At 38.1% G+C, this 27,816-nt stretch overlaps 1 protein-coding gene across 3 annotated transcripts; it reads left to right on the plus strand.

Annotated features, from left to right (window-relative positions):
• The first annotated feature begins 839 nt into the window (after positions 1-839).
• Positions 840-19,650, plus strand: LOC104608640 (uncharacterized). 3 transcript variants are annotated; one of them, XR_737131.3, is made up of 10 exons: positions 840-1,830; positions 5,725-5,931; positions 6,035-6,277; positions 10,551-10,617; positions 10,701-10,889; positions 11,122-11,213; positions 18,072-18,254; positions 18,341-18,477; positions 18,981-19,313; positions 19,413-19,650. XR_737131.3 is itself a non-coding variant. In XM_010274681.3 (9 exons), exons 1-9 carry the CDS (start codon positions 1,327-1,329, stop codon positions 19,165-19,167), a joined length of 1,809 nt encoding a protein of 602 aa, XP_010272983.1. In that variant the 5' UTR covers positions 840-1,326; the 3' UTR covers positions 19,168-19,650. The 3 variants fall into 3 exon arrangements, 1 of the variants encoding a protein (XP_010272983.1); XR_016078338.1 differs by having other exon boundaries at positions 19,419-19,650; XM_010274681.3 differs by having other exon boundaries at positions 18,981-19,650.
• The last annotated feature ends 8,166 nt before the right edge of the window (positions 19,651-27,816 follow it).

Consider the following 27,816-nt stretch of genomic DNA (forward strand, 5'->3'; position numbering starts at 1 on the left):
CATGTTTCAAGTCCGGAATAAATCCAAAGGGTTGTACTACTGGTGGGGTGGTGAAACTGAAGATAGCGATTGGGTTGATTGATCATTTTAGATATCTGTGCAACTTGGGTCGGGCTGGATTTGGAATTTGTCAAAACTTCAATGGGCCCTTACCCTAACCCGTGCCCGATCTAATTGAAAATTTTCCTTGCAGCCTATTAGACGATCAGGATTTACCACGGGAAAACAGTATATACCAAGATTCCTGGTCTTAGTTGGACCTACCCGCCTTTGTGAAGCACACTTATCAAGCTTCAACGGCATCTTCTCAAATAGTAAAAAATAAAACCAAGAGTGTACCTCTGTAAAAATCGCAAGGACAATTACGTAAGAAAACCTCTTCTAGTCTTCTTATAATATTAACGTTGCTTTCCGTCGTTGTAACTTTATACAAAGACACTTGTACCCTTGTGATGCTAAATTAGACCAAATAGACCTTCATCCGACCCTAAAGAAACAGATACTAACTAGGTAGACTATCGTAATCAGTAGACAGGAGGCGATCCATTGAAAATGGGCCCGTGGGTCCTCGGTCCCACTATCAAAGCATTCCGACAGTGGTCTCAACGATTGTTACTATTCCACTCTAGTCCTTTTTACCTGATTATTATGTTGCTTGATAGATCAATCGCTAAGAAAACGTGACACCTCATTTGAACTGTAAGCCGTCTTTACATCTAATACGTCAACAGTTGACAAAAAAGAAAATGTCAATAGATTAAGTTTAAGGGTAAAAGAGACATTTCGTTTTCCGATCAAAATAGCTCTTTAAACGTCTTCTGTCGTCTAAAGTAAACAGCAGGGCGGTGAGGGACAGTGTCCATTGAAGAAGATAATCAAAAGATTCGACATTTCTGGCAGACTCAACCACCGGGCACCGGCAAAGAAGAAAAAAAAGATTGAAGAGTCTGGGACTAGGAATCTGGGGGGAGAAAAATAAAAAAAGAATGTAAAAACCGTCTGTCATCTTACTTCCATGGCTGCAAAGCGTTACTATTGATCAAATCATTAGAATCTCTTGTTCTTCCTCTGTAGTCTGAACTCTGAACGCCGCCACTGTCAATCAGGAAAGCAAAACAAAACAAAACAAAACAAAAGGAAGTAGGCAGAATTTAGTTCACTGTTCAAAGCCAACGCACCGACAGCAATCTGAGAAAGCTCTGCTCCTGTCGCGCTGTGTTCTCCTTCTTCACCTTCACCTCCACTTGTTTCGTGGTTGCAAATTGCAATACACTTCTGGCGCACATGACCACCGCCGGTGCCTACCTGGAGAACTAACGTTCCACCATGGGCGATACTACCGACGTCGCCAAGACATTCCGCGATCTGGTAGAGAGTGCGGACCGTAAGTTCGCTAGGGTTAGGGACGTGCTGCCGTACGGGCGAGGACAGCAATTTTATTTTCGTAAGGTCTTCAAGGCTTATACGAAGCTCTGGAAGTTTCAGCAGGAGAACCGGGCGAAACTCGTCGAGTTGGGTCTGCAGAGATGGGAAATTGGAGAAATCGCGTCTCGGATCGGTCAGCTTTACTTCGGGCAGTATATGAGAACCAGCGAATCCAGGTTTTTATTCGAGGCTTACATTTTCTACGAAGCGATCCTTAACAGGGGCTATTTCGCGGGAACAAAAGGCTCGACTAAGGATATGAACTTGCTGGGCTTGCGTTACAAGGAATTGCGCTTCTATGCGAGGTTTCTTGTAGTTTCGTTGCTCTTGAATCGATCCGAGATGGTGAAGGTGCTTGCGGAGCGGTTCAAGGCTCTCGTGGATGATTGCAAGGCTACTTTTCCGGTAACTTTCTTGCTGTATTTCTTATGGTACATATTTATATATTATTGTGTATTGTTCTTTTAACAAATCTTGGAATTCGTTGGTTTGATAGTAAAAAGTTTTGGATTGAAGAATATGTGGATAATTTATAGGTTTCATGGGTGATCTAAAGCAATTATCTCATATTAATTTGTTGTTTTAAGGAAAGAAGATCACAATGCAACTTGCCAACCCCAATTTCATTTTTTTCCCTTAATTTTCCTTCTCTTTGTTGTCAATGACAGTTATAATTACAGCTTGAGAAATTTCTGGATGAACGCTAGAATTTCCTATTTGTCCGTAGAAGAATATTATTGCCATCTGGCTTGCATACTTCATCAAGACCCGTGATTTCATTCCGACCAGGTGGCCCAGATCATGATTAGGTATCAAGTTAGGATTCTAGTTTAGTTGGAAGGGTGTTGATTCATGCCATCCTAGTTGACTGGGCTTGATAAGATGTTTTATGATGTTTGGAGATAGTACTTGAATTTGGATGGTACATTTATCCATTTGGAAATAATATGGATGTTTTATACTTCATAACTGGTACAAGGGTTTCATAAGTTGCTCTTTAAAAATCTTTAATTTATACGCTGTTTGAGGGAAAATGGTAAAATCGAATAATCTTGGCAAAAACAGAAAGACCACCACAGTCTATAGAGCTTCTCGTTTTTCCAGAAAGTCATCAAAGAAGCTAGGCAAAAAAGAAAGAAAGAAAGAAAAAAAAAAGAAAAAGAAAAACAATAAGGTTGCCTAAATCATAGTCTTTCTATTTCTGGAAAGTTATCAAAGAAGAAAGGTAAGAAATGAATTGGGTAGCTTCCATTGCTGATCTGGAAACTTGGTTTATGAATAAAATTGGGTAGCTTCCATTGCTGATCTGGAAACTTGGTTTATGAATAAGATTGAGTAGCTTCCATTGCTGATCTGGAAACTTGGTTCATAGAAAAGAAGATACTTAGAGAAAGTGAACAAAATTGCATTCTAATCTTTCCTTGCACCTTACCCACCTTAATTGGAAACCAATGAGCTCGGTATTTTATATGTTATGTCAATTTTATTAGTTAGACTTGTCATGGACCATCGGATTACTTTCCAACTCCTCGTTAACTAGCTTTCACAGATAGAGAATTTGGTTAATGATCTCGAACATATCCAATAAGGGCAGGCATAAACAAAAATATTATGTTCTCTATTTCGTGTTGGAAACAGGGTATGTGAAAATACCTGATTGGGTTAGTGGGCCATAGACTTTGGGTAATGATCTTGAACATATCCAATAGAGGCAGGCATGAACAAAGTTAGTATGTTCTCTATTTCATGTTGGAAACATGATATGTGAAAGTTCCTGATTGGCTCAGTGGACCATAGACTTACTTAAATGGGAGCATCTATGCAAGCTGGTTGCGTCCCTATATTCTAAACGGGTAGTGGCAAGAAGTTGTGTTATCTTAAATGTATGACTTTGCTCTGCAAATAGGCTGGCTTTCTTGAGCCAAGGGGCTAGCAGATAGATCGATGCTGCTACAGAAGACAAGCACTACATGCTTCTCTCTCTCTCTCTCTCTCTCTGATCAGGAACGGTAATCTTTTATTTCATTAAGTATGGGACCAATATGGTACAAGAATGCCCAGCATTTGTTTAATGAGGTCGGCTGGCTCTTGCCCCCACACCTTGCATTCATTTGCTATTACGAAGTACCCCAAAACAACTTTCCTCTATACATTCTGTGTCTGGCCATGGCATCTGCCACTGCGTTTGCAGATATGTAGGTACATTTAAAGCTTATGTTTCAGCAATTATGCTAAAGTTCTTAATTTTTGAAATCATTCCTGTACTGCTATGATCCTTGTTTGTTCTATTGCAGTCAACTTATCACCACCTTAGGTTTAGCTTCCTTGCTAATCTTAGGCCTTGCAACACTGCCTTGATGGAGTTTCCTTCCCCTATACGGCCTGAAAATATAGCTAGAATATACTACATGGTACCTTATAACTTACAGAGCTATTTCAGGCTGTTCTTTGTGCTCCTAAAGGTTGCACTTTCACTTTGGTTTCTCCTGTACCCATACACAATCAAAATTTCATCCTTTCTTTATCTTAAACCCAACGGTCTCTTTGCTGAACATGATATAAGTCTAGAACCATCCTAAATCAATTCTGAAGCATTCATTAGCTTAATTTCCCCTATAATTTACGTATTTGTTGATTCTTGTTTATTGAACCTATAGATTTGATCTATAGGACTTTGTCCTATTTGTCCTACATCAAGTAGGTAGTTGTGGGGCTAGCCTGTTTTCATGGTTGACAAGGCATATTGGTGATAGGTGCAAATGGAGTTTCTAATTGCCTAGGTGCCTAGGCAATATAATTTTATAAAAAAAAGCCTAAATTCTAGGTTAATTCCCTAGTTTTGTTGTACCAATCAAGATGCATTTTGTTAGTGTAGGGGTATTTCTGTCTTTATACTTATGTTGAGGTTGCTGATCTGTAATATTATATTAGAACTAGTGTCCCTCACTTAAATAAGGGCATATGTGTCTTTTCCATTATATTAGTAATATAAAACATGTCTGGCCGAATGGGAGAGTAATTTTTCTCTAATTCGAACCAGACTTTTCTTCTCTCCTTTTCTCCTCCTTTCTCTCTCTCTCTCTTTCTTTCTTCTTCTCTCTTCTTGGCTGTTACCAGACTAACAGAACTCAAAGGCAGGCCGAATTATAATACATTTAAATTGAAAATAGGAATGTTCTTTACTGAATAACAGTGAATTTCTATCAAAATATGACAAATTATCATACTTAAAATACAGTTTCATTTTAAATCAATCATAATATTTTAAAAATTAAATATTTAAAAGAGCAATTGCATGTAAAAAATTTTAGCAACTGAAGAAGGCTATTATTTCATACTAATAGAAGAATTTTAGAGAGAATGAAAGAGTAGTTATAGAGAAAAAAAAGGAAAAAAAAACAAAGGGGTCCTCTTTTATCCTTCTTTCTTTCTCTCTTTCCAAAGCTCTTTGATCTTTTTATGTTTCAACTGTAAAACCCTGGAACAAAGCATAAATAATATACATATTCGATTGGATGTGTTAAAAAGATGCATGATTGGTAATAATATTACAATAAGGCATAAACTTTGTAATTTTGGTCACCTGGGTAATTGCCTTATTGCCTCATGGTGTGCCTAATTGCCTAGACAAGTGTCTTTTAACATAATTCATGGTATTCATTCTGGGTGCACCACCAAATGCCTTGTTGTTGAGGTAATGCCTTGACAATTATACCTGGTTATCACATTTTTGTGAGTGTTTGAGCATTATCTTTTCTTTTTATTCTGCTACTTATTGTTCTTTCTTTCAAGTATAAAAAAAGATCTGATGCTGCTCCAGAAAGGGTTGTCTAGCTGAGTTGACACTTGACATGACAGCAAAGGATCAATATATATAAGAAGGGCAAGTACATTTACCTCATGACCTCTCTTTTACTTACACTAGCTGAGGCTGAAGTGGCACCATCAGTTTGTAAGTTAAAAATCATGATAAGTTTGTGTTAGAAGCTTAGTTAAGAAATCTGCCAATTGTAGTTCAAATGTAGTAAAGAGGAGGATAATGAAACCTGTTAAATACTAATCTCAAGTCAAATGGTAGTCTATTTCAATGTTCTTAGTGAAATTGTACTTAAATGATCATTCTTTTTTTTATTCTTTTAATGTTTTTAGTTCCCTCTTGGTTTCTTTATTGGTCTCATGTGGTGAATATGAAACCATATGATGTAACATAAGTGTGACTATCAATGTCAATCACATAATCACCATTAAGATTTTCCCCTGGATTCTTTCTTTGGAATGACTTTTTGAATGTCTTCTCAGGAAACTAATTTTAGAGAGTGGAAGCAAGTAGTGCAAGAAATTGTCCGGTTTTTGAAAGTTGATACAGCCTTTACGAATAATAGGCCCCTCAGATATTGTGTTTTGTTTGAGTCATATGCAACTTCACAACCACATTTGGCTCGTTTTCATGCAAACAGGGTTGTGAGGTTGCAAGATGCATTGCTGATGAGCTATCACCGAAATGAGGTAAACAAATCAATGCTTACAATAAAGGTCATATTATCGTATTTATGCAATATATAGTTCTGAAGGAGTTAGCTGCATAGTTACTTGTGTTGTGTACTTTCAGGTCAAGTTCACAGAGTTTACTTTGGACACTTTTAGGATGCTTCAGTGTTTGGAGTGGGAACCAAGTGGCTCATTCTACCAAGAGCGTCCCGCTGAATCAAGCGGTAATGGTGCTTTGAATGATCAGTCTGTAGCCTCTGGACTTATTGATATAAACCTTGCTGCTGATATGACTGATCCAACCCTTCCCCCAAATCCAAGGAAAGTTATTCTCCATCGTCCATCAGCAAGTCAATTGATAGCTGTGAGTTCTAAAGGCATTAGAGCATTTTATCTTATTTTAAATGTCTTTCTGCCTTGCTAAACGGAAGTGATTATAAAAATTTATGATTAATAGTATTACCATGTGAAGTTAATCATGCAATGCATCTTGATATTACACAATTCATTACTATTGACTTTCTTTTAATATATTTTTTTCAGTAGAAAATAATGGTGTTATTTTTCAATAATTACTGTCAAACCAGTGAGAACTTGAAACAAGCAGTACTCTGTCACTTGGTCTTGCCTTTCTGTCTTGATAACTATGGGATAAGTTAAATTAGCATAGGGATGAAGCTTGATTGGATTATTGGGTTGGGAAGGGTCTCTTGGCTTAACAACAGGAATTGCCACTTTTGAATTGAAGAAAATAAGTCTATTGTTAGATTTCTTAAATGATACTTTGTATTTAAGGCTTAGAATGGATGGTTGTATAGGCAGCCAAATTTGGTAAAGTTCTAAGTACATCTTGTACACAAGGACAAAAAGTATGCTTCATTAAGAAAACCCATAATTCTGGAAACTGGGTTGTAGGTAGAGTTTTGAAATTAAATTTGGTAGAAAGGAAGGTGATAAGGACTTATGAAGGATGACTTAACATGAAGATAATTGGGGGTTGGCACAAAAGACAAAAAGGTTTCTTGGTGAAAGAACTGAATAATTTGCTGGGAATTGCAGTTAGGCTTAAAACTGATGAGATAGTTTTAAGGTATCATTAAAGATGGAAAACTAAGGGAGGTAGCTGGTTTAGATTGAGTTTTCACTCAATATGGTTATGGATGTTTAAGACTCTCTAAGGGAGTTAAAAGTAGTAGGTTTGGTAATTTAATGAGAAACTGTCCTAGTTGGGCCATCAGAGATTGTTGAATAATGTCTTGAACTTGAGAATGTGGGATTTTCATAGGCTGCAATTACTGATCATAGGTGGCTGATAAAAAGATTGCTTATCATGGGTGTAGATTGTAGAGAGAGAAGATAGATAAAATTCTGGAATTATTACAATTCTGCCATTTTTATACTTCAGCTAAGAGAAAACTAATTTTTTCGATAAACTGTAACTATTTTGTATGTGTTTGCAGATTGGATTAATGCATTCTGCAACCTATAACTATTGTAATTCAATATTCTGTTATCAATAAAAATCTTTTATCTGATAAAAAAAAACTAATTTTTTCGATAGATGGTGAAGTATAATATCTATACTATTATAAAAAGTACGAATGAGGGTGTGGAACTTTTCTTGACTAAAATGCCCACATTTGTTATTTAGTTCATCTCTAATTATGAAGGTTGAAAATGTAATTTCAATTAATGTTTTTTACTTCATTTAATCCCGTCTCATCAACTTTTGTATTTAAGGTATTAACTCCCATTCTCTCTTATTAAATCCCATATTTAAGTTAATTTTCACTAATAAATGTTACTAATTAGATCTATGTCCAATACTTTTAACAATATAAACCCATATATTTTAAAACTTACTCTAAAACAAAATCATTCTTTATCAAAGTGATGACTAAGCAATTCAACTATCAAAATCAAATTGGCCAACCCATGAAGTCATAGTTAGATAATAAATTTTTTAAATAGAAATAAATATAGAAAATTACAAAAATGTAGAAAAAATAGACACATTTTTGATATTTTTATTAATCAAATTAAAAAAAAAGAAGTGTAATAAACAAGAATTATTTTTATTGATGATGAAAATGAAATACATAATCTAAAACTAACAAAAAATGAAATTATTTTCCTATTTAGCGGAGATCAATAGTTCAACTTTTGGGTCAAATCTATCAACCTTTAATGTCATAATTAAATAATAAAAATTTAAAATACACAAATAAAAATACATAAATTTTACAAAAAAAAAACATTTGGGCACATGTATAATATCATATATTTAACATATTAAGCAAAAAAGTGTAAATAACAGTATTATTTTTACACACAGAGAAATAAAAAAATATAGAAAAATTGAACACATCTATAACTCCATATTACACTACTATTAAAAATATGAATAAAATTGTAGAACTTTCTTTTGACTAAAATACCCATTTTTTGAATTTAATCCCTATTTAATTGTGAGGTTTAAAATGTAGTTTGAACTACAATTTTCACCTCATACAATTCCCCCTCTTTAAATCTTACATTTTTTTGATAAATAAACAAAAAAGTTTACACTAAGAAGATAAACATTACAAAAAGAAGAGTCCAACAAAATAGGTAGGCCTGCCAATGATACCCAAAACTTTGTAGCCCAATATGATGTGCTTACGTAATCAGATTCGGATTTTGAAATCTGCATCCAATTAATAGTGAAAAACAAAAAATATAAAAAATAAAAAATACATGAATTTTATAGAAAATTTTGGATACATCATTCCTATCATTATCATCATCTAGAATTGCCTTGTGCAAAGCACTTGCACATTTACTAGTTATATTAAAAGAAAAAAAAAAGCCTCATGTACAACAAGATGCTGTACCCAAGGGTTATTACAAAAGCTGCCCCTGCAGCACTATGCTCTCAACCTCTGCAACTCAGAAAAATAAATAATTCTTAAACTACTTACCCTATGTCTGAAATTTTAAGAATAACTTGACTACAACCAGAAAAAAAGCAAACTCCTAGGCTGGATCCTACATAAAATTTATAAAATGACCAAAACATCCCTAATTCTAAAAATGCAAAATTAAATAGCAATTTCAGGAAATCCCATATTTGAAATTTTGGACCCTGTATTTTTTTTGATGAATAACTGATTACTTCATTGAATTTTAAGGAAAGTGTACAAGAGAAAGTGAGAGAGAGACAAGCTCTCTTATCTCTCCCCTTTAACTTTAGTTATAATTACAATTACAGTTGTGCCCAAAATGTTTGAATTCTCCCAACCCCTTGCTTGGCCAATGTATCAGCCATTGAATTAGCTGTTCTTTTCACCCACTGTATTCTCAGTTCCATGTCCTTTATGATCCATCTGATTTTTTTCTTCTCATTATTATACTTCCACATCCTACTTTCCTCATCCTGTAGCCAAGCCACTACCAGTTTGGAATCAATCCCCTTCAATAATTAGCTTTCTAGCATTCATGGTTGTAGCCCTTTGCACTCCTTCCATAACTGCCATTACTTCCGGTCTTAGTGAGTCTCCTTCACCTGCTGGGCCTGAGAATAATGCACACTCTTTACCCTCCTCATCCCTGAATACACCTCCAGTTCTTGACCTTCCTGGGTTTCCCATGCTACTGCCATCAAAATTAAGCTTTATAAATCCTCTTTCAGGAGGGGTCCAGATAGGAATAACAGGCTGCTTATTGACATTTGAATCTGCTACTATCTTCCAGTTTCTAATGATATCATCAATGGATATATGTGAGAAGTTTCCTAAGGATTTCAGCCATTGAGCCGCTCTAATCAGAATTGATTCAATCATGGCCTCTTTTGTTCTCTCCTTTTCTCTAAAAATTCTTGCATTTCTTTCTTCCCACACTACCATTGCTACCCTAGCACTCTTCCACATGATGTTACCTATCTTCTTCGGCGAAGGACAGGAAGTTGGATCAAAGAGACTTTTGATGTCAGCTGGAGGTGTCCACCTTCATTCAAATTTTGGATCCTATATTGCTACGTTACCAAAATTCATCCAGGTGGATGGGGAGGGGATGTTACATCAATATTTTATTTGATAGTTTTCAAAAAATGTAAACTAGTTTGGGGATGGGTGGGGTGACAATTAAAAACCATCCACTGCCTAAGAATCAATGAAATTCAGAAATGCATAACCCTTGGGATACTTAAGTTAAAACTTCAAAATAAAACCCAAAATACCTGTGTAATCATTTAACATTAGCATTTAATTATAACTGCTCCATCTTGTCAAGAAACAAAACCATCTTAACATCTAATGAGGGATAGGGTACATCATGAGATATGTGGATCTTTCACAAGCTAGATGCTGTTCTACTATTATTCAGTATGCCAGTAATCTGGAAAATATCTCCTTTCTTGCTGCCATAGCTATGACTGTATATTTCATAGTATATATTTGGCAGGCATTTACTTTGTAAGTTGAGGCCCTTAAATTAATATTCTTGGTAATGAAATTATGTTCGTATATTCTTCAACATTGTTTGTTCATTCTTTTCTTTCCAAGCTTGCGTTCCTTTTGTAAAAACAAGGCTCTTATTCGTGTCTTGTAATTGGAATACAATTCAAAAGTGTAATAGAAGGTTACATGCTGTATGGGCAGGTTATTGCCACAATCTGTGAGGAGCTCCCTCAAGATAGCATTTTTCTAATATATCTATCTGGATCAGGTTAATCTTGCTTCTTTACTCTTTAGTCCAGTTAGATTATCCAGCCAAAACAATTTGTAGTTACTCAACTTATCATCATGCAGGAAAGACTGGCCAGAGCATTGCTTCTGAAATGAAAGCTTCCAGAGCTTCAAGAGCTTCTGCAAACAAAAAAGTTGTTTCTCAGACCCGTGAACATGAAAAGTCACTGCCTGAAGCTCCTAATTGTGATACAGGAGATTCAACAAAATGTTCTCGGAATTATCTGTGCCTGGGTCCCAGAGGGAGTGCAGGTATGAGCTGATATTTACCACATTGTTGCTTTTACTCTCAGGATCGCAGGAGTACTCTCCCCCCAGCCAAAAAGAAAAGCTGATTTACACAATTCCTTCAAATGTTACAAGTATTGTTATATGCATTTAATCTTTTCTATGTGGTCATCCATGCTGTTTGTTTGCAAGGTTATAACATGGCTTGTATGTTACATGTTGGATTCTGTTACAAAGATGCCTTTCTGACTTGCAGGTTCAAACTTGCTTTACCCTGGTGATATCATTCCTTTCACTCGAAAACCACTTTTTTTGATCATTGATAGTGATAATAGCCATGCATTCAAGGCAGGTTTGTCAAAACTTGTTTTCAACAGTTTTTGGCTTGATGTACTGTTATGCTTTTTTTTCCCCTATTTTTTGATAGGTAACTGTTCATTTTATTTAAATATAAATGTCTTTACGCTTTAGAAAATTATAATTTTTTGCTTTATCCTAGAGCGATATGATTATAAGCACCTATTGTTATATAGAAAGATAGCCCTTCATGATGTTGTACTTGTCTACATTTATCTGTTAAAATTTAAATAATTTAGATAATTTGGCAGATAGGAAACCTCATCTTACTGAGTTTGAAGATGCGGATCAGTTTTTTTTATGGGAAGTGCAAGGGGTTCCTAAGGTGCAAGGCGATGATGCACATGCCTAAGTGGAAAATATATAAAAAATATAAAAATATTTTTGAAGATGATATAAAAATAAACCTTTTGAAGATGATAAAGAAGAAGATTTGAGTTCAGCTGATTTGTCTCAAGAGAGGGAAGTGGAATTTGACAAAACTTATGTTGTTCAGAGAAGGATAGAATTGGAAGAAGTGGTTAATAAGGAGGTGGAAGTGTGCAAAATCTTGGGTTTACGTTTTATAGGAGGTGATGATTTTGCAAGGGAAGTTTATAGAGAAATTGAAGATAATGGAGGAGAAGGTTGGAGAGAAGAGTTTGAATAAAGAAGGGGAATGGAGTGACATTTGAAGAATGATCCTTTTGTGTTTTGTCAGGGACAGGGAGGAGTTATTGTTGGGTGGGTGGAGTCTATTTTCATTGTGTAGGGGAGCTTGTGGAATTTGTCTTTGTATGAGTGTCTTCAGGGTTTTTTTTTTTTTTCCTTTGGATGATTTCTTATCACCTATTGTTGTATCTCTTTCTTCTTCCTTAATGATGTTTTTATATTTATATTCAAAATAATGCACATACCTAAGTCATTTGAGGAGCCACTTTTGAAAGAAAAATTGAAAGAACATATACAAAACATAGTTTTCAAGGCACCAAGGCGAGGCTAGGCGACCACAGGGCACCTAGGCGTTGGAGTTTTAAAATATTAATTTTTTTGAGTTTTTACTTTATCTATGCTTTTGTAAGCTATTTTATTGGTTTTCTGTGCTAACTAGCAAGCATGTACACTAACTATTAACTCTATAAATCATTCAAATGAGTATAAAACTATAAATTTCATATAACTAGCAAGCATGTACACAGTACACTAACTATACACTAACTAGCAAGCATGTACACTAACTATTAACTGAAAAAAAATAAATAAATAAGTGCAGGAACTAGGAAGGGAGGAGAGGAGTATAGGGGTGGAAGAAGAAGTATAGGGATTAGGGGCAGGGAGGAGTATAGACCCCTGTTTTTTCAAAAAAAAAAAAAGGGACTGAGAGTCTGAGACTATCGACTGAGAACAGTCAGGGGTGGAGCCCCTGTTATAGGGGACTGAGACTAGGACTAGCGACTGAGAACAATCAGGGGTGGAAGAAGAAGAAGAAGAAGAAGAAGAAGAAGAAGAAGAAGAAGAAGAAGAAGAAGAATGAGTGGAGCTGTGGAGGAGGGGAGGAGTCTAGGGGCGGAGCCCCTGTTTTTTCGAAAAAAAAAGGCAAAAAATGACTGAAGCTGGGTTGGAAGAAGAAGAAGAAGAAGAAGAAGAAGAAGAAGAAGAAGAAGAAGAAGAAGAAGAAGAGAAAAACTTACCTGCTGAAGCTGAGGTGCGATGGAGTTGGGCTGGGGAATGAAGTCTTCGGTTCTCCTCCCTCTCCAATCGAACTGAAGAAACCCTTATGCATGTAACCGAAGAAGAAGAAAAACACTTTGTATTGTTGTCTTAATAATAAAATAACGATAGTATGTAACCAGTTTTATTTTAAAAGAATAGAACATCTAATAAAATATCAAAATAACAATTTAAAAAAAAAAGTTGGTAGATGTATGTAGGCGCCCGCTTAAGTCTTTGGACGAGCGCCTAGTATACAAAATTCGGGGCGTTTGGGCAAGGCGCCCATGGAAAACTGCCTAGTCACCTTGACAACTATGATACAAAAAATATACAGGATGCAAGGCAATTCACACACTTGAGCTAAGTAAGGGGTAGACTAGATACAGTTCTAACATTTGGCAATTCCATTTTTTCACACTTGTTAGTCCAATATTTTACCATTGAACCAAGTAATGGACTCTAACTTAATATACATGAATAGACAAAAAAGATCACCTAATCAAGTAGGAGATTGTGTGTAGAAGTGAAGAGGAGGGAGGTTTGGGATTATGAAATGTGGTTCAAAAGACTCTAGCATTATTGGGGAAATGGTTGTGGAATTATCCCTTGGAGAGAGAGAAGCTATGGCATGAAGTGGTGGAATAAGTATTCATGACTGTTCAGAGAATGGGTGGGATGCTAGTGTATCACGATAGGCTTATTTGGCAACACCTTGGAAGGCCATTCACAATATTCTTCCTCAATTTCTTAGGTTAGGTTAGAGCTATAAAGTAAGTCGTGCTACTCGCGAGCCAACACAATATGGGCCATGCTAGGCATGATCCGCAGCCCAACGCAACATGGCTTGCTAGCATGGCCTGAAAGTATTCATGATTGTTCAGAAAATGGGTGGGATGCTAGTGTATCACGATAGGCTTATTTGGCAACACCTTGGAAGGCCATTCACAATATTCTTCCTCAATTTCTTAGGTTAGGTTAGAGCTATAAAGTAAGTCGTGCTACTCGCGAGCCAACACAATATGGGCCATGCTAGGCATGATCCGCAGCCCAATGCAACATGGCTTGCTAGCATGGCCTACACACACACACACACACACACACATATATATATATATACACGATATAATTTTTATTTGCAATTTTATTTTACTATTTTATTCCAATTTTTTCAATTTCATTTTATTATTTCATATATAAACAATTGTATACTTCAAAATTCATATAGAATAAAATTTTAAGATTTTTTTTTTCAATTTCTTGTCTATCTCATTATTTTTCCAGTTTTTTTTATCATGCTACCCGTGGCCCGACCCAGCTTGGTACAATAAGGCCCATGCCGGGCTTCCCTTTTGAGGGGTTCTAGGCCAGGCAAACATGGCCCGCCCAAGCCTGCATGCTGGCCTTGGCGGCCCACAAAAGTGGGTTGTGCACCACATTACACCTCTATGTTAGATATGATGCTTGTTTTAGAAACTTCGTTCAGTTCTATGAGGATATTTGGGTGGGAGATACTACTTTAAAGGACCTTTTCCCTTATTCTCTGTCTCTTTGTATAAAGGAGGTTGTCTCAAAATTTCTCTGTTTTGGAAACTCCTTTGGCTTTTGTATGTAGGGTTGCAAATGGACTGAATCATGATTTGGTCCGAAGTCTGGTCCTATTTTGTTGGATTCGAATATCACTATTTTGGACCGGATCGGATAATCAGATCCGATTTGAAATTAGGTCGAATTTGAATCACCCTTATCCAATCTGGTATATATATGTAATATGTTATTTATTTATTTATAAATATGTTATTTATATTGCATTTTTTGTAAGTTTTTTATAAAACATGTATATATATGATAAAAATAGTTGAAAAAATACTTGTATTTTTTTGTTTTTATTTATTTAAATTGTTATACTTTCCTTTTAATAATTTATTATTTTTTAAATGAAATCGAATCAGATCATATTTGGATATTCGACATCCTAATTGGATTCAAATTTGAATTAGTATTTATGAGATCCGATCGGATTTGGTTTGAATATACCCTGATTTGAATCCAATCCGATCTGTTTGCATCCCGGGTTAAGGGATGAGGAAATTGAATGCCTATCTAGCTTCCTTTGTCTCCTCAATAAGTTTTGTTTAGATCCTTTTAAGCTAGACAAAAGAGTTTGGATTCCTAGGTCCAAAGGGACTTTCTCTTGTGCTTCTTTTAAGTCCTTTTGTCAGTCTTCCTCTCAACAGGTTTTTCCCTCTAAGGAAGTTTGGTGCAGGCTGATTCCCCCTAAGATTATGGTTTTTTGTTGGGAAGTGTTCCATGGGAAAGTAAATACTTCAAATAACCTACAAAAGAGACGACATTTCTTTTGTATTTCACCTAGTTGGTGAATTTTTGTAGATCTCATGGTGAGGATTACTACGACTTACTAATCTTCTGTTCTTTTACTATAGAGTTATGGGATTGGCTTTTTTTGATGTTTGGGTGTAGGTAGAATATGCCAGCAGAAGTCAGCATGATCTTTAACCCTTCTTCCTTCACTTGGCCTAACAAAAGAGGAAGAGTTATGTGGAGATGTTCTAGAGCAGTTTTAATTTGAACAATCTAGGAAGAAACTAGAAAGGAATGCCGGGATCTTCCAAGAGATGAGGAACAGCCAAGATTTGAAGGAATGCGTGCTGAATAGGGCAATACATTGGCTAAAGACTTTGGAACTTTTCCATCAATTATCTTTTAATGATTTATGGAGAAATTGGTTAGCAGTTGCAAGGTGCTCCTCCATTAAGAATAGGGTAGCTACAAGGTGGGCTCCCCCTTCTAAAGTGTGAAGTTGAATTTTGATGGGAGCAGTCCGAGCAACTTAGGGCTTTCTGGAATGGGAGGGGTTCTGAGAAATGAGTTTGGAGAGGCTGTTTTTCTTCACTTGGGTCATTTGGGATTTGGAGATTCTGTTAGGGCAGAAATACTAACTGCTTTACAAGGGAGTGCAATTTGCAAATCAAATTGGGTGCGGAGCAACTATTAATTGAAGGGGATTCCAAAGTGGCAGTGGGGTGGTTGAAGAACCCTAAGGATGCTGTGTGGTGCTATAAGAATGAAATAAAGAAATTTAAGTGGCTGACAAGGAATATCTCTAACAAACTAATAATACAGTGGGTGGGGAGATCAGAAAATGCTTTGGCTGATGGCTACCACGCAGGGGGAAAATAAAGAAGTTGTGTTTTGGGCTCAGCTGTAACATGTTTTTAGTCTCTATTAAACCTGCTTTTAGTCTCCTTGTAATCTGTTGGGAGAGGCTGCAGGCTGCAGCTCGTGCCTCTTCAAGGGATGTTGTGTCAGTTTCAAGTTCTGAATTAATATTTTATTTACTCATAAAAAAAGAATATGCAAATATAAATTCTGAAAGAAATTAAGTATTTCAAAAAGCTCATTAATTTAATTGGTTAGAGCTTCTTGTTGAGAGCACAAAAATTGTGGCCTTGTATGTTCAAGTCCATCATCAGAATATTAGAACTGTTTAAAGTCTAAATATCATAGATAAAACTTACAATAGAATAAGGTGGGTAGTGTTTTCTGGGATGGTACGGGTTATATTCTGTTGATCTACTTGGGGCCAGTTGGGGAATGAAACTTATTGAGAGTTGAGCTCTTCTCCTTTCTACAGGATTTGAATTTTGCATGTTGATTGTGCTGAAAAAATATTATCTTTCAAGGGGATCTTTTGGTTGTTACAGGTTTTTGATTGGATGGCTGCTAGTACTGCAGGCCTATGGTTATGGACCCTTGGGTATATAACTAGCCTCTATTCTAAATATCTTGTTCAGATGGATCCCTAGACCAGAAAATGACTTGGAAGATTGGTTTGTGTGGTAAGGGATGCATTCAAAAGATCACTGGTTTGGGTATATAACCAGTCCTAGGGATGCATTCAAGAAATCACTTGTTATTTATGTTTTTCTGGTCCGTTTTCTTTTTTAATGGTTTGCTAATTTCTGTGTATTGTCCTACCTATTATCTGTTCTCAAGCTTTGGGATTTTTTTTTGATAAATGCTACTTCGATTATCTATAAAAAAATGCTACTTTGATTGGTATTGTTATAAAATCAGTTTCTAAAATCAACAGCTACCTAAAAAAACTCGAAGTAACAATCTTCTAATTTAAAAAACTTAAATACTAAATAAGACTTCCTTTATCACATTGACCATAATTTGCTTAATCAATGTATTTTTTTTATCAGCAACTTAAAATAGATTTATTAGAACTTAAAAAGAGAATAGTACAACAAGAAGTTGTTAGAGATAACACCCAATACAGCAGAGAGCCCCACTACCCAGCTAAGATTGAACTGCTTAATCAATATATGAATCACACAATCTTGCTCTTGTTGGATATGTAATAAATTGACATATTTAGTGGCACCATAATCAAGCTAAAGGTGTAAGTTTAGACCCTCAGGTTGAATGACGGATCTAATTGAGTTCCTTCTCTAGACTAGAGTTGAGATCCAAATAACTTACAAATGGCTTTGATTATTATCTCCTGTGTGTCCTGCATCATCCAGAGGCCATCTATTATTGCTGTTCTCTCGAAGTGCTATTCATTCCAATGCATTTATTGCTTAATTTAGAAAAACCAACTAGAAGGAAATTGTTCTGACATGTAACAAGGGTTCTGGGCTGGAATTTGCCTGGAAAGGGAGGTGAGAAGAACAAATGAGGCCCTCTTGGGCCTCTCCCATGATGATATCATTGTGTAATATTACTAGGTTGAAATTTTCCTGGAAAGGGAGGTGAGAGGAACAACTGAGGCCCTCTTGGGCCTCTCATCATGCTATCATAGTGTATTATTACTGGGTTGTGTAGGCTCTGGACTTATTTTCCAGATATTTCTATTCCATTTGAAAACCATGTTATTTGTTATCCAAATTGGATTATTAAAAGTGATGAGAAATACTGGATGGATGTGAGATGTGGAAAATCTCCTCTCTACAAGTGGCATAGATTTCCTGTTCATTTTCAACTTGATCAATTATTAAGTATTTTAAACTACTTCTATCAAACAATTTTCCTGCTGTTCTAATACACTGAATTTGCTTGCCATCCACTCCTCCTTGACAACCCTCGGACTATGTTTTTTTAATAAGCTTCCTATATATGAAATGTTTTCAGGCCATACATGGTGAGGAAAGGGGAGAAAAAGCTGCCCTACTTCTTTCTCCACTGAAGCCAGCAGTCCGGAACCAATCCAATGTTGATTTCACAGAGAATGGTAGTCAATTTACATATTTCCTCACTGATCCTCTGCAGGCTTTCTGCCATCTGGTTGGACTTAGCCATTGGGGTGCTGATATAGTGAGTTGACTTGGACAGTGTTATCTTCCTATGAACCTTATCTGTTGATTTCCCTGGTCTAAATTGTTTGTGGGTTCTGCTTGCAGGATGCCCACAACAAAGCTGATAGCATACTCTCCAGTGCCTTCTCAGAATGGGAAGTTATCCTCTGTACATCCACTTCCCTGGATCTGGTCTGGGCTCAAGTTTTATCTGATCCATTTCTGCGGCGGCTTATTGTTAGGTATTCATTTCTCTGCTTTGCTTTTAGGTCATCAAGGTGGCTGAACAGTGCATGTTGGTTTTGCCCTCCCTAGGTAAAGCATCTGGTAAATGGAGTCAGCCACCAAAAGATGTTGAAAACGAATGGGTGTAAATAGAGATTCTAAATGCATGAGCATCTGTGACTATCTAAACATGTCTAGTTCTCACCTACTGAAATTTGACAAGGTTTATATTGGGTTTAGATGAATATTAGTCAGAACGCAGGGCTTACACATCTAACTTTCATCACCCCTATTTTTTCCACGCTAAAAACAAAAAGGTCAGGACTTACCACTGGTCCCATATTGAATATCCCTCTTAAACTAAAAATTAGCCCAGGCTGGACATACCGCCAGCCAAGCTTGGCCAACGTATCTCTCCATGTAATGATCTTGTCCAGACATTGCAGAATTATTCAAATGACAAAAACGACTACTACTATTTTGTTGGTGAATGCTCATTTAACTGATATGCATTTTCCAGGTTCATTTTCTGCAGGGCTGTTCTCTATTCTTTCTGTCATTCTGGGGATGTTGATCAATATCTGCCTGATTGCCTACCACATCTTCCTGAATCTCTCTCTTCAAACTCCAAAGTGGTGCAATCTAGTATCCTGCAGCTTGTGAACACTCTTGATGTTGGAGATTGTTTTAACTTCAAAGACACATAATTGAAACCAAAAGTCCACTAAAGTTTGCAATTGAGATCGTCGTCTTCTGCACTGCTATAGGATTAGTAACTCCATTTTTTGGCTCACCAATGCGCTTGTGAGAAAGCTGCGCAATGATGGCAAGGCTATTGAATGAATGGATTCAGGTGAGAAATATAGAGAAAAATATTTATTGGGGGTTGATGTGCTCTTTGTTATTACAGGTTCGGGGATGCTCAATCCTTTGATGGATTTCTCTTTTATAGTTGCAGATGGTGGTTGATGCTTTGCAGGTGTTTGGCCCTCCTTTGTGTTAATTTGTATATGGGGCATTTGTGCTGTATAATTTGATATCGAGGCAATTGGTATAAGAAAGTAGATTTTTTTTTCTGTACCTTGTAAAAGAAATAATTGACCGATGAGGAGATGGTTATTTTTTCCACCTTGAATGGCAGCTCCTCTTGAACTAATAATCAGTGAAAGATGAGAAAAAAGCTTACTCCACATGGTGAACTAAGTTGGCAGCCCAAGCGGGTCTGTGTCTGTGTTTCATCACATCATTTCCTTGTGTTTAAGGGTAATCCCAGTGGTTCTCCTTTAATTTTATGATTATGAGTAATTAATAAATTTGCGGGGGGAATAGTAGCAGAAGCATGGATAGCATGGCCAATCCACCACAGTACCATGTGGAAAAGTTACACCTGTTAGATTCTAGGGCAAACTATCGCCTTTTTGGGCCCTTATTCTGGTGGTGTTCATTGTTCACCAACTCCATTCATCTGGATTATTGAGTATGCGTTTGTTTTACAAGTGTTCTTGCGAAAACGCTAAATTAATTGCGTTTGACACTTTGTTTTTTATAAAACCGCTGTTGCAATGATTAGCTTCGGGATTTGGAAAGTTATTTTAAGGGATCTTTAGATTGCACTCCATCTCAGAAATCTGATTTGAATTGTGGACTTATAACAATTCAAAATTATAAACAGCTCCACTTATAACACTCATACCAGTTCGGAATTGATTACTAGGATTTCTGAGGTGGAATGCAGTCTAAAAACCTCCCTTTTTTATGGTCTCCTTGTTAAGGTGATGTGTCATATTAAAAATTGAAAAAGCTGACATTTTTTCCGAGATGTCATATATTTATCATTATAAGTATATTGTAGTAATTAAAAATTTTAAATGCCCAATCGGCTTGCATCTCTATCAAAAATGATTTTTGTTTTGTTTTTCAAGAAAAACAGATGAAACTTGTAAGACGATTAAGTATGTGTTGGGCATAGCTTTCTTTTAAATGTTTGTAATTAATTTGCTTGCAAAACCAAGAAAAGTAATAATGTAACATTTTTAGGTGTCATTAGGCACCACATCAGTATAACATTGAATAAACATCCAATCATTGGGGGAAGCTTTAAATGGTAGGTATGCCAACTTTTACAAGTCTTTATTCATATGAATCAGTATGATTGATTAAATGCTGAAGTGGCACCAATGTGGTAGCGTTTATTGAAAAAAATGCTCACGGTTCCAAACACCACTTAAACCAAACATTTATAAAAAGCTATAGACTGAGTTTTGGATCAGGATCTGTTTGTGTATTTTGAATTTTGATGGTAGGCTTATATGTTGTATCATATTTGTCATATTCAAGCTGGTCCTCGACACAGGAGTGCATTTCTTTTGGGAAAATTCTTTATTAGTAGTTTAGTACCTGAATTTTCAAAAACTATCTAATAGGTCCCCGTTGTTAACAGTTCATCAGTTATCATATCACGTGATGAGGTGCTACTTAAAAAGAAAACACTGATCACTGTCTTCTACAATGAGACTAAACCAAAATAGACATTATTTTAGGGTAAATTTCTTAAACTACCCTTATGGTTTAGCTAATTGACTAAGTGCACCGATGTACTCTTACTGTTTGAAAATTAACTGATGTTACCCCTATTGATTTTGACAATTGTCTAAACATTACCAAGGCTATTAAACATGGACGAAAAAATGTAAAATGACCATTTCATCCTTAAATTCAACTGGATGGAGCCATTGGACGGCAACAAAGAACTGAGAGAGAAAAAAAAATCTCTTGTATTGTTTCTAATTTGAACCCAAATCTGAGATAGCCCTGATGAGAGCCACCGAAGATATCGACGGTAGTAGAGATCTGAGAGAAAAAAACTAGTCTGGAGATGAGCAGGTATTTATAGGACAAAGGAAAAGAAAAGGTGGGATCTAAAATAATCCAAATCGTCGCTACTAAGAGTTGCAGCGGCGATGGTAGGGGAGGATAAATAGGGAGGTGAGGTTGAAGAAGAAGGAGAGAGAGATGTGAGATCCCCGTCCATCGCCGAAAGACCAGTTATGATCGGTTAGGTTCTATGAATGGCCACCACCGCCTACACAATTGCAACGACAACATCTGCTATGGATACCATGGCCACAACCACCATAATGTGTGCTTGTTCTACTCCTTCTCAACCTCAGTGTCATAAGACCTCAACCAAGTAGCATCCGCTTGAGTTGTTTTTCGGAATGCTAGATGAGATCTGACCCATTCTCTTCAAATCCTTCCTTGACTTGCCAAAACTCCATCTTCTATTATCTTTTCGATCGTCGGAGCTAGAATTCTCCCTCTGTTCCTTATCTTTCTTTAGTCTAAGTACAATAGCTTTGCCGTCGTCAACAACAATACACCAACTGATGCAACAGTTTATGGTCTGTACCAGTGCAGGGGAGGCCTCAAGACAAGTGACTATTCTAGGTGGCTCTCAAATGATTTGGGTGTTCTCCCAGTGAGAGAGAGAAATGCAGGGTGGTTGGAAAGTGACCGGTATATTCATTCATTTTTTTTTTGTGGTCTTCTGAGAGCTTCGACACGATTATCTCGTCCATTCCATTCGTCAATTATGGCTTTTAAAGCAATGGTAAGAGATAATTAGCGATGATTTGGTTAGTCCCTATGTTAAGTCCTTGTTTGGCTGCTTCAAGGTAAGATTTTGGTTGTTTTGCTTTGGTGTTAGGAAGGTTTTTGGCCAGGGCTAGGTCAAAATGAAAGTTTGGATTTTCTGGGCATTGTTCCCCTGATGATTTTTTTCCCAAGGGTTGCTCCTCACAAGGCTCCTATGAGGGTTGGTTTGATCATTGTAGTGGCGAACAGGGTACCTAAGTGGATTTGGTGGTATTCGCTCTCCCTGATGATGGTCATAGTGGAACTGGTTGTGGCTAGAAACGGCCTTGGGTCTTCCAAGAATCTTCTGTGTTGTCGGCTCGTGGCGCTGACGTTGGTGTCGTTGTTGTTGTTGATGTTGGTGCTGGTGCTACTGCTGACACTGGTATTGGCGCTGGTGCTGATGTTGGAATGACTTTGGGGGAGACTTCTTCCTGGTAATGACTTCCCAACCCATCCTAGTGCTGATGTGAGATGATTGAGACGGGGTCATCCTTGTAGGCACGACGCTAGCTTCGTGGGTATCTGCTTCCTGATAGTAATGCAGGGCCGAAATTTGTTTCCCATGTACCTTCAAGGCTGTTGTCACTGGAATCATGCAAGGGGAACACTCGTCCAAGATGAGCAAACTGTCTATGTGTGGCATGAGCGTTGCTTCCGCCTATACGAGAAACTCCATTCCCAAGACAACCTGAAAATCATCCCAAGGTACTACAGATAGATTGATGGGTCATTTCCATGACCCAACTTGGAGATCTACCCCACGAGCCATGCCTTCTACTGCCTTGGCCCCTAAATTGACAGCCTTGATCCACCCTGTCTGTTTGGTGGTGGTCAAGCTGAGTTGCTTTGCCTCCGCAAGCAAGATGAAGTTATGGGTGGCCCTAGTGTCCACCAAGGCTTGGGTCGGCCTCCCGCCGAGGGTGATGTCTACATATTTCAGCCCCTTGTAGGCTTTGGTGGGCCGCTTGGATGTGGCCTCTTTCTTAACCATGCCATTGATGAGTTGGAGGGCGCCTACTCTTGGTGCTGCTGTGGGTTTCTCCTCATCGCTCTCTCCACTGTTGCTGAGTTTGGCGATGAGGGCAGTGAGTTTCTTCTGTGTTGGACAGTCACTCATCCAATGATTCCCATTGCAAAGGTAAGAAGGCGCAGGAGGAGTAGTTGGTCTCCTAGTGAACCAGTGGCCCTGATAGCTTGGGCCTCCCTGTGGCTTCTTCCCTTGTTGCTAATTGTTGGGCTTGTTGGTGGGCACTGGTTTCTCCTGGGTAGAGGTTGATTTCTGATCTTCCCCACTCAAACCATTGGTACGCGGGCTATGTGGCTGGTGGTCTTCCTCTTCTGACTTCCTTAGATCAACTAGTTGCTTGGCCACCGCCATGTCTGTTGCTAAGTCCTTCACCCCACGCCATTGTAGTTTGAGCTCTGCCCATGGTTTGAGACCATCCATGAAGTTGAACAAAAAGTCTTTGTCAGACATGTCAGAGATCTCAAGGGTCAAAGCTGAGAACTCTTGGACATAGTCATGCAATGAGTCTTGGTGCTTCAAGTTCTTCAATTTTCTTCGTGCCAAGTACTCAACATTTTCGCGGAAGAATTGTCGCTTGATCTCTCTCTTGAAATCGGCCCAGGTGTTGAGGGTCCGAGTGCCACGTTCAATATCCTTGCAACATCTACGCCACCATAACATTGCAATATTATTTAAATACATGGCAGTTGTATGTACCTGAGTTTGGTCATCATGGATGCCAATCGCGGAGAAGTATTGATCAAGTTGCCACAAGAAGTTTTCAAGCTCCCGAGCATCATGAGCACCGGAGTATGGAGTTGGTTGGCTTACCTTGATGTGGGTGGATGGAGCAGATGAAGGGCTGGTGGAATTAACCATAGCTCTTTTCATGATTGTCAGCTCAGCCCTCATCTCATCCAACTGCGCTTGGAAGTTGTCCATCATGCCTTGAAGGCTGCTTTGGGAAGAGCTGGTTTGTGATTGTTGCACGGTGTTTTGGACATTTCGGAGGGCTCCGTTAAAGCGGCTCTCCAGCTCCACCACAGCATTCTCTACCGTTTCCATGTTGAGATGGAGTTCGTTGCCCCGGTCTCGAGTCTCACCTACTGTTGCCTCGCAGCGTAGGATGCACATGTCCATGCTAGCTAGTTGGTCGATAGATTTGTCACACTTGCTAGCATTAGTTGTGCGGCCCTTCAGGGTTTGTGTCATGGCAGGATCGTCAAGTGGAGCCTCATTGGTGTCGCGGGCTTGGTGCAACCCGTGTAGTATGTCATCGGCAATGTCACGGTTGCTCTTCATTGTGTTGAAGTAGGGACGAAGACAGGGTCCAATGTGTGTGTAGGAGCTCCTGCTCTGATACCAACTGTCACGGGGCTAGTTGTTGGGGCCCTATGCGGTACTCGAATGCGACGAGTAAGCCTAAGCAACAAGCAACAACACATGAAAATGCAACAAAGATGGCACACAAATTAGACAAAAGACAACTTGTATTGCATTAATGGATGGCAAGCATAAGCACACAGTTCAGTGTCGAGGGGATCTCATGCTTAACCTTTATATGCTCTTGATTCACTCGACTACCTACCTCCCCTCAAAGAGTATGTTAAGCTTTTGGGGGAGCGACATAAAGATACATCAAAATGATGAAAAATCATACTAGGTAATTACAAGAATGCCATTGGCAACCCCCCATACAAAAATACATGCATAGCCCACCCATGATACACACTTTGACACTGGAGTGGCGGTCGTAGGCACGACGGATGGCACTTGATGGCGCGGTGAAGAGAACACTTGTGACAACTGGGCAGGACTGTGAAGGGAGAATTTGTTCCACTGTACGTGGCATTGGGAATGATAAACATTGTTGGTGGGATTTTCAAAGATTTCTTGATTTTCTAGAGGAAATGTCTTCTGACCATAGGTAAGAGAGAGGAAGATAGAGAGAGGTAAGAGAGAAGAGACCGGAGGTATGAGGAGGAAGGGGTTGCCGGTCAGAGGAAGGGGATGAGGGAAAGGGTAATATTGGGTTTTAAAAGAAGTTTAAACGTCATGTGACCTCATGTGTATGCGGGATTTAATGGAATATTAACGAATGTTAACGGTAAGGGTAGAGTTAGTCAATTGTCAAAAACAATAGGGGTAACATCAATAAATTTTCAAACAGTAAGGGTACAATTAGTCAATTAACTAAACCATAAGGATAATTTAAAACATTTACCCTTTTTTTATGCAGAACCACTCCCGTCCACCAAACCACTCCGTAAACTTAAATTCTTCAATTCTTCCATTGGTTGTCCCTTTAACATCTCTCCTATCGTCCTCATCCCCCACACATACCGTGCCAGGTCCATTGGATTACTGAGGTAGTTTAAGCACACCTCTGGATTCACCTGAACATCAGTGGAAGTGAGTTGAAGCGACCCAGGGGTCTGACAATCTTCTCCATAAGGGTAGCAACCATGATGTAGAGAGGAGAATATAGGTTTCGAATGAAAACAAAGTGAGGTAGGGAGGTGAAAGGGATGACGTTCAATGCTAATTTGCTATAGGTACCCGAGCTGGTGATACCCACAACTTGAGGGAATGATTGAGTGGGGTTGGTGGCGCAACGGAGATACTGGTTGCGAGAGTTGTCAGTTTGTCATATATGAACTAACCCATATAATGTAGGTGGTAAGCAATGATGCCCCATGATGAAAAGTAGGGATGAGGACCAATGCCACTAAGTAGTGGAAACTACGGATTTTGGATGGCTCTGACAGAGAGTATTACATCCCCTTCGCTACATATCATGGCACAGTGGTGCCGCCCAATTTATCCCGATAATTGACCCAATTGCCGCTTGTTTCATGCTTCCAAGAACATGAGCTTGGATTGAACCATGAGATAAGGTAACGAAGGAAAAAGGAAAAGGAATTTCTCAAAACTTTCACAAGCTATAAGACAAGGAATCTCTTTGTGCAAACACCAATGCCTCCCTTTATCCCCTTCTTGGTGGAAAATCCATGTCTTATAAATTATAATCTGAAAAATGTTGCATTTATCAGACACACAAAGGTTGGAAGAGCCAATCATACCAATGGAGCATGCCACAGTTGAGCCATAAAACCTCAAAAGCTCATTTCCATCATGACATGGTGGTGACACCCAATTTTATCCTAATAAGTGACACCAGTCTGCTCAGTTGTAGAAGTCGGCGTTAATGGCGCTACTCCCCAAAGAACCTTGCCTCTTGCATTAGGTATGCTGTCTTTCGAAGTGTTGGAGTGGCACAACAGATAGCGTAATTTGTATGTGCACAAAAAGAAACAAAAGCAGATAGCAATAAAGGAAGAAAGAAGAGAGAACACCAGATTTAACGTGGTTCAGTCAAATTGCCTACATCCATGGGCAATAGTTCGGAGCTTTCCTTCTAATTTTAAACAGGAGAAAATACAAAAATGACCTCACTAGAATCACACCCGTACCTAGCACCCAATATACCCAACACTTCACTCCTCTCAACATACTGCATATACTATACAATGAAATGAAATGGAATGGGATGGAAATAACAAAGGAGGGGCACCCCTATTTATATTTGAGTAGAGGGGTATACTAGGAATTATGAAAATAAGTCTTCATTGCTAAGCAATCAGAATTGGTGGATTGAAATGGTGTGCCACCGATTAATGTGGTGGGCTTAGTTCGGTGGGCCACCGTTTGCTAATTCGGTGAGCCACCAATTGGCTCACCGAATGCTCTTTAACATTCTCTCACTTGAAGATTATTTTCATAGTGAAAAACCTCTTGAGAATAGCTACTGATCATCTCTTGTTAAGTGACTTCGAGTCCCAGAGAAGTTCTACACCAGATAAACTTCTCTCTCATCACAGGCTTTGTTAGCATATCGACAACGTTGTCGCTGGTGCGAATCTTTTGTAATGAGATATGCCCATCCTCAACTACTTCATGAACAAAGTGGTACTATATATCAATGTGTTTGGTCCGAGCATGAAAGACGGGATTTCATGCTAAGTGTAATGCACTTTGATTGTCACAATGAATAGTCACCACTTCTTGCTTGATGTGAAATTCTTCAAGCAGCCTCTTTAGCCAAATACTTTTTTTGCATGCTTGTGTAGCTAACATATATTCTACTTTTGTTGTAGATAAGGCCACCATAGATTGCAACTTTGATGCTCAACTCACTGCATCATTAGCTAAAGAAAATACATAACCAGTAGTTGATTTTCTATTATTGCGATCTCCTATATAGTCTGCATCCACATAACCAACTAGCTTCAAGCTTTGGTCACTATAACAAATGGAGATTTCAAAAGTACCCTTCAAATAATGAAGGATTATTTACACCGTAGTCTAATGATCTCTTCTTGGATTTGCCATGAACTTACTGACTGCTCCCACTGCTTGTGTAATGTCTGGTGCACACCATGGCAAACATAAGGCTCTCTACTGCTAATGGATATGGTATGTGGGACATCTCTGTCTTCTCAACTTCAGTGCTAGGGGATTGTTTTGAAGACAACTTGCGACCAAAAGGAAATTGAATACTGACTGGTTTGGATTCTTGCATGTTGAAGCGACGCAAGATCCTTTGTACATAACTCTTCTAAGTTATCCAGACTTTCTTGTTCTTTCTATCCCTATATACCATCATCCCAAGAATCTGGTTAACCGCCCCCAGATCCTTCATGTCAAACTCCCT

Source organism: Nelumbo nucifera, chromosome 1 (genome assembly GCF_055504915.1).
Source record: "Nelumbo nucifera cultivar China Antique chromosome 1, China Antique-T2T, whole genome shotgun sequence".
In the NCBI taxonomy this organism is placed as follows: domain Eukaryota; kingdom Viridiplantae; phylum Streptophyta; class Magnoliopsida; order Proteales; family Nelumbonaceae; genus Nelumbo; species Nelumbo nucifera.

Bases quoted from the DNA above. Each gene is read 5' to 3' on its own strand.
- LOC104608640 (XM_010274681.3), top strand. From the start codon at position 1,327: ATGGGCGATACTACCGACGTCGCCAAGACATTCCGCGATCTGGTAGAG. The intron at 1,831-5,724 runs GTAACTTTCTTG...ATGTCTTCTCAG, and splicing joins ATTGCAAGGCTACTTTTCCG to GAAACTAATTTTAGAGAGTG. The intron at 10,890-11,121 runs GTATGAGCTGAT...TCTGACTTGCAG, and splicing joins GGGTCCCAGAGGGAGTGCAG to GTTCAAACTTGCTTTACCCT.